The 5755-nt window shown below is 47.3% G+C and overlaps 1 protein-coding gene across 1 annotated transcript; it reads right to left on the bottom strand.

Moving 5' to 3' along the window:
- Positions 1–1683: 1683 nt before the first annotated feature.
- LOC105449095 lies at positions 1684–3232 on the bottom strand. Its single transcript, XM_011688092.1, has 5 exons — positions 3074–3232; positions 2681–2982; positions 2263–2599; positions 2045–2199; positions 1684–1987 (listed from the first exon to the last, which is right to left on the bottom strand). The coding sequence occupies exons 1-5, from the start codon at positions 3230–3232 to the stop codon at positions 1684–1686; spliced, it is 1257 nt and encodes a 418-aa protein (XP_011686394.1).
- Positions 3233–5755: the final 2523 nt, after the last annotated feature.

Raw genomic sequence — 5755 nt, 5'->3', positions numbered from 1 at the left:
GTCCAAATAGCATTTACAAATTTTTAACATATGCTGTTGTCTCTGTTTAGTAATTTTTTAAACAAAGTGAGTTTTGTGAAAAGTGGAATTAACGCGCGAATATTTTCGAGCCATGATTTTCTACGATTTTAAAGACAATCTCACTCGACAACAGTTTTCGCAAAAAATCAAGCGATTGTTTGGCGATGAAGCACCATCCTTGGCGACTGTTGAACGGTGGTACGAGTTCCAGCGTGAACGTGTTTCGCTCAAAGACGAGCATCGTGAAAGACGGCCTGCCACTGCAGTCACTCCAGAAAATATCGATGCCGTGCACAACATGATAAAGGCAGATAACCGATGCACATACAGGGATATTCAGGCATCATTGGGCATAGGTATGACCCAAATCAGAACCATCCTGCATGATCATCTTGCCGTCAGAAAGCTTTGCGCTCGGTGGATACCACACAATTCAACGGAGGCTTAAAAAAAAGCGCGTGTGGATTGGTGTAAAAAAAAATGCTAAAAAAATATAACCACGGTCGGGCAAAATCAGTGTACGACATCGTAACAGGTGACAAAAGTTGAATTTATTATTACAAGCCAGAAAGCAAGCGATAATCGGCTCAATGGGTCTTCAAAGAAGAGAGGAGAAATCCACGAAAGTGAGACGCGGACGAAGCTCTGGCAAGAAAATGGTGGCTTCTTTTTTCAAACGCACTAGTCATCTTGCTACAATTCCGCTAGAGGATTGTCGCACAGTCAATGCTGAATGGTATTCTACCATTTGTTTGCCAATTGTGTTTCAAAAAGTGCGCGAGAAACGACCAAGAGAACGAATCATTTTGCATCAAGACAATACACCATCACACAACGCATCTCAAATATCAGAATTTTTAATCGCTTTACGAACGGAATTGATGACTCATCCGCCTTATAGTCTCGACTTGGTACCTTGTGACTTCTTTTTATTTCCATACATAAAAGACAAAATGCATGGATTGGAATTTAATACCCCGGAAGCGGCTGTGGAAGCCTACGAAAACTTCGTTTCTGAGGTGACTGAAGAACAATGGGCTCAATATTTTCAGAACTGGTTCCATCGAATGCAGAAGTACATAGATCATAAAGGCGAATATTTTGAAAAACAATAAAAAAAAATTGGTTAAAATAATTAATGTTTTCTGTATTATCCGCAAAACTTTTAAAGCAACCTACGTATTTTCTCCATTATTTGTGTAGATTGATAACAATTATGCTTCAAATATTCTGCACATTATAATACTGAAGGCACCTCACATATTTCAAGTAATAATATAATATTACATTATTATCTCATTAATTTTTATGAGTAATTATTCTGGAGTAATAAATTTTTCGATTCATAATCAATTTATCACTTTTATAAACAGAAGATCAAAAGGCATAAGAGCAGACGTATATCGGCAACAAAAGCGCTTCATGCGTTTCCTCTATAGATTGTCGTTTGCTCATTATAATTGAAGGCGTACAAATCGTCGAAATACAAATGAAGTAAAGATTTTTTCATGTCCGCTAAATATACTATGTTTCCGAACATTTTAAAATAAATACTGAAATAGTAGTAGTAGTAGTAGTAGAAAAACCGGGTGGGCCTACGAAAGGCTCTAACGTCACCTAGATCTATATAGTACCACTGTAACTCCCCGTTTGTTACCAAGGTTACTGTAGCAGCCCTGGCCTGGCGTCTGTCGCCAGTCTTATGAGGCTGTTCACCTTCTTGTCTTCAAGATCCTTGGGCTTTACGAACATGTCGCCCCAGGATCTGTATCTCTTGCAGACAAGTGCGGGGCAGTGACACAGAATGTGTATGTGGTCCTCGCTCTCCTCTCCGCATAATCTACACTCTTTTTGTGTGGTAATTCTGAGATTGTATAGGTGACCTCTGAGGGCCACATGGCCCGTGAGTAGGCCCACACCAACTCTCGCCTTGATTCTGCTCATTGATAGCAGTTCGTTTGCTCTGCTTCGCAGAGGGAGGCTTATTAGCTGTTTGGATGTTCTACAGCCGCTGGTCGCTTACCAGAATGTTACGTGCCCGCTCTCGAGCCAGCTTTTGATGGTCTTCTTCCCTGCAGCATAAGGTACGCCGACAACCTGTGTACCTGTGTCCGTTTGCGTCCCCGCCTTTGCCAGGCCATCCGCCACCTCATTGCCTGGGATTCCTTGATGTCCACACTAGGGTTAAAGTACATTTTTCCCCTAAGCTATTCAGTGCCTGCTTACAGTCTACCAAACTACTGCTGATTCAATAGTGGTCTTCGTAAGGGCCTCTATAGCTGCTCTGCTGTCAGAGCAGATGTATATAGTGTGCCGACTCCTTCTTGTTTCCGTTAGGATCTCGGCACACCTATGGATGGCCAGCACCTCGGCCTGAAAGACCGTGGCCAGTCCACCCACAGGTATGCTCTCTCTGTAATCTATTGTGGGTCCATACACCCCTGCCCCGAAGCGGCCGCCTACCCCCGATCCATCCGTGTACCATTGGTCCACTCCCGGACCAGTGAGAAAGCCTTGCCGTCTCCAGTCCATTCTAGTTGGTATTAACACCCTAAAGGTATTAGCCAACTGATGTTTCCTAGGAATACAGTCTTGTTTTAAAGAGAAAGGGTTTTAAAGAAGCCCGAGCCTTGTGTGTCCGAGGTCAGTATCCCTCCACTCCTCTTGACACATGAATCTGTATGCTATAAGTCTGGCCAGATAGATGATGTTCTGATCCAGGGGTGGTAGGCAGAGGGCTACTTCCAGCGCCTCTGTTGGAATGGTCTTCATGGCCCCCACTACAGCCCTTAAGTAATTCCCTTGTAGGCTTTTGAGTAGGTTCCTTGCTGCGACTTTCTCCACCCTGGGCCACCAGGCCACTGCTGCATACGTTAGTCTAGGTAATAGTACTGTTTCGTAGATCCACAGGGCAATCCTGGATTTAATGCCCCAGTTCTTGCTTAGGGCTTTTTTGCAAGCCTACATAGTGGTGTAAAACTTTTTCCTCTTTTCCTCAAATGTGTAATTTCCAGCTCAGTTTGGTATCTAGGACTGTGCCCAGATACTTTACCGAGCCGGAATATGAGATGCTCACACCCCATAGCTTTAATGGTTCTATGCGCTCTGGCTTGTATTTCCTGGTGAAGATCACTGTCGTGGTCTTTGATGGGTTGACCATCAGATCCTTGGCTCTGCACCAGTTTTGTATTATTCTCAAGGCTTCGTCCATCCGTTCTTTGAGGATTGAAAGAAAGCTGCCCCTAACCACGATGGCTATGTTGTCTGCATAGCCATAGATCAGGAATCCTGCTTCTCTCAATATAGTCAGGAGTTTGTTCACCGCCAGGCACCACAGCAGAGGGGAAATGACTCTCCCCTGCGGGCAGCCCCCGGCTGGTCGCCCTCTTACTGTTGTGTCACCAAAGCTGACGGTCAAGTTTCTGCCCTTCAGCATGTTTGTGTCCAATCCACGAGTGCCTCGGGGGTCTCATGTCTGATCATTGCTTCTTTAATAGACTTGTTTGAAGTGCTATCAAAAGCTCCTTCTATGTCTATAACTCCTATCGCATAGCTTTTGGCCTCCAACTGACTTCCGATTGCGCTCACAAGGTGATGCAGGGCAGTGTCAGTCGATCTGCCCTCCCTATAGGCGTACTGAGAAGCTGATAGAGGCCTTTCAACCAGCGGTCCTGTTTTCAGAAACCTATCCACCAGTCTTTCCAGAGTCTTTAGGACAAAGGATGTAAGGTTGATAGGTCTGAAGTCCTTGGCCAAAATATGTCCGTTTCTGCCTGGTTTGAGCAGAAAGACGATCCTCGTCCCGCTCCAAGCCTGTGGTACGTGCCTGAGGGCTATATTAATACCTTTGTTAGTGGACCCACCAGCGCACTCCTTCCCTCCTTTATTAGGGCAGGAAAGGTGCCATCTGGTCCTGGTGCCTTGTAGGGTTCAAAGATCTTAATCGCCCATTCGACCCCACATGGCTGTACGACCCTCGCCGCTAGGGACCATGCCTTAGGCTTATATTCAGCCTTGGGTGTCGTCCCATGCTGCAGTTGGAGTCTTCCCAAAAACCTGGAAAGTGAGTCGACATTAGATGTTTGAGTGCTTCATTAATAGATGTTGTATATTTCCCATTGGGGAGCTTAAGGCAGCCCAGGCGGGATGAATCCTCTTTGCTGAGAATTCTGCAGAGCCTGGATGCTTCCGGAGCGCTCTCGATGTCTTCGCAGAAGTTTCTCCAGCTGTTCCTTTTGGCTGCATTTATTGCTTTGCTATATTGCCGTTGGGAGCTTCTAAACGCTTCCCAATCAGCCTTTGCCCCTGAGTTCCTCGCCCTGTTGAGTAACCTTCTTACCTCCAGTCTGAGCCCGACAAGTTCTCGACTCCACCAAAGAGCCCCGATCGGGGCGTACTTCGGCTTCAACGGGCAGTTGACCTCATAGGCTGTTACTATAGCATCGCTGACGAACTGAGCCGACACTTCCAACTCTTCTTTCGAGTGAAACTTGGAAGGGGCTTCTTTCAGTATAGCTTTCAGGACCTCCCTGTATTCCAACCAGTTCGTGTTTTTGGGGTTTCGGCCCCATATTACGCTTACCTTGTGATCCAGGGTGTAGTGTAGTTGCCTGTGGTCTGATTCTGAGAGTTCATCCGATACCTTCCAATCTCTCACCAGGTCCGCTACTCCCTTTGTGCATACCGTTATGTCAATTACCTCTTGTCTTCTGCAGTCCATGAAAGTAGGTTCTGATCCTTTGTTTAGGATGATAAGCCCAGTGTTCGTTAGAAAGTTGTGGAGGCTCTCCCACCTCGGGTTGATATTCGTGCTCCCCCACGTTATATGGTGGGAGTTAGCGTCACAACCCAAGAGGAGTTCGAGCCTCCTTTCCTCCGCGTAGGCCACCAGGTCTTTTATTTCCTTTTGTGGCGGTGGGTTTTCGGCATCGTAGGGCATATAAGCTGACCCACGAGCACGTCCTTGGTCCCCTCCGCCAGGTTTAGCTTCAGTTGTATAACTGTGATGTCCTTTTTGCTGAACTGCAGCACAAGAATAGCATTTAGTCCTTTGACAATTATGCAGGTTCTTATCTTCTTCTGAGTGTTTGGCTTGAAGACAGTGCCACAGCCACCCAGTCCTCTAATAGCCTCGCTCAGAAACCATGGCTCCTGAATTAGTGCTATTGCTGTCTGCATGTTAGCCTGCATGTTAGCATGTTGCTCCTGGCTAGTATCGCCGAGGCGCTTTTGCTATGATGCAAGTTAATTTGAACCAGCGGGATAGTGAGGCCTGCCATGTCTAAGCAGTCCCCGCCCCCCTCGCGTGGTTTCTTCCGCGTCCGCGACCTCCTTGCGTTCTTTGCCGAGTAACCTAACCGTCGCTCGGCCCAGACCGCAGAAGGGTTAGAACCCACAGACCTTCAGGGCCTCCAGGGAAGCGTCGCCGACAAGGGCAGCAAAGTGGGCGCTCTCAGCATCCCTGCTTTCGCTCCCCCTGACGACCACCCACTCCCTGGCGCCCAGGCCCGTATTTTGCCTGTCGAGGAGCTTGATAGCCTCCTCGGCAGTCAAATCTGCTTCCCCCACATGCACTACCACCCGATGTCTCTTTGGAAGCTCATCGGCCGGCAGCGCATGCAGGGGAGTATCCCCTACCTTTATTTCGTCGGTCAGGCTTTTTAGCCAGTCCGCCGATTGTGGTTGGCGCAGCAGGTGATAAGTGCGCCGTCCCTTTCTCAGGAGCCGGTGAAGG

This window comes from Wasmannia auropunctata, unplaced genomic scaffold (genome assembly GCF_000956235.1).
Source record: "Wasmannia auropunctata unplaced genomic scaffold, wasmannia.A_1.0 LD336078.1, whole genome shotgun sequence".
In the NCBI taxonomy this organism is placed as follows: domain Eukaryota; kingdom Metazoa; phylum Arthropoda; class Insecta; order Hymenoptera; family Formicidae; genus Wasmannia; species Wasmannia auropunctata.
Note: the sequence above shows the minus strand (reverse complement) of the source record. Positions and strands in the feature narration are given on the sequence as shown.

What these genes read in the sequence shown, in the direction of transcription:
- LOC105449095 (XM_011688092.1), bottom strand. Translation starts at nt 3,232, where the DNA reads ATGGACGAAGCCTTGAGAATAATACAAAACTGGTGCAGAGCCAAGGAT. An exon ending in GCATCTCATATTCCGGCTCG is followed by an intron (nt 2,983 to 3,073) that starts GTAAAGTATCTG and finishes ACCACTATGTAG; the next exon opens with GCTTGCAAAAAAGCCCTAAG. An exon ending in AGCGGGCACGTAACATTCTG is followed by an intron (nt 1,988 to 2,044) that starts GTAAGCGACCAG and finishes CCCTCTGCGAAG; the next exon opens with CAGAGCAAACGAACTGCTAT.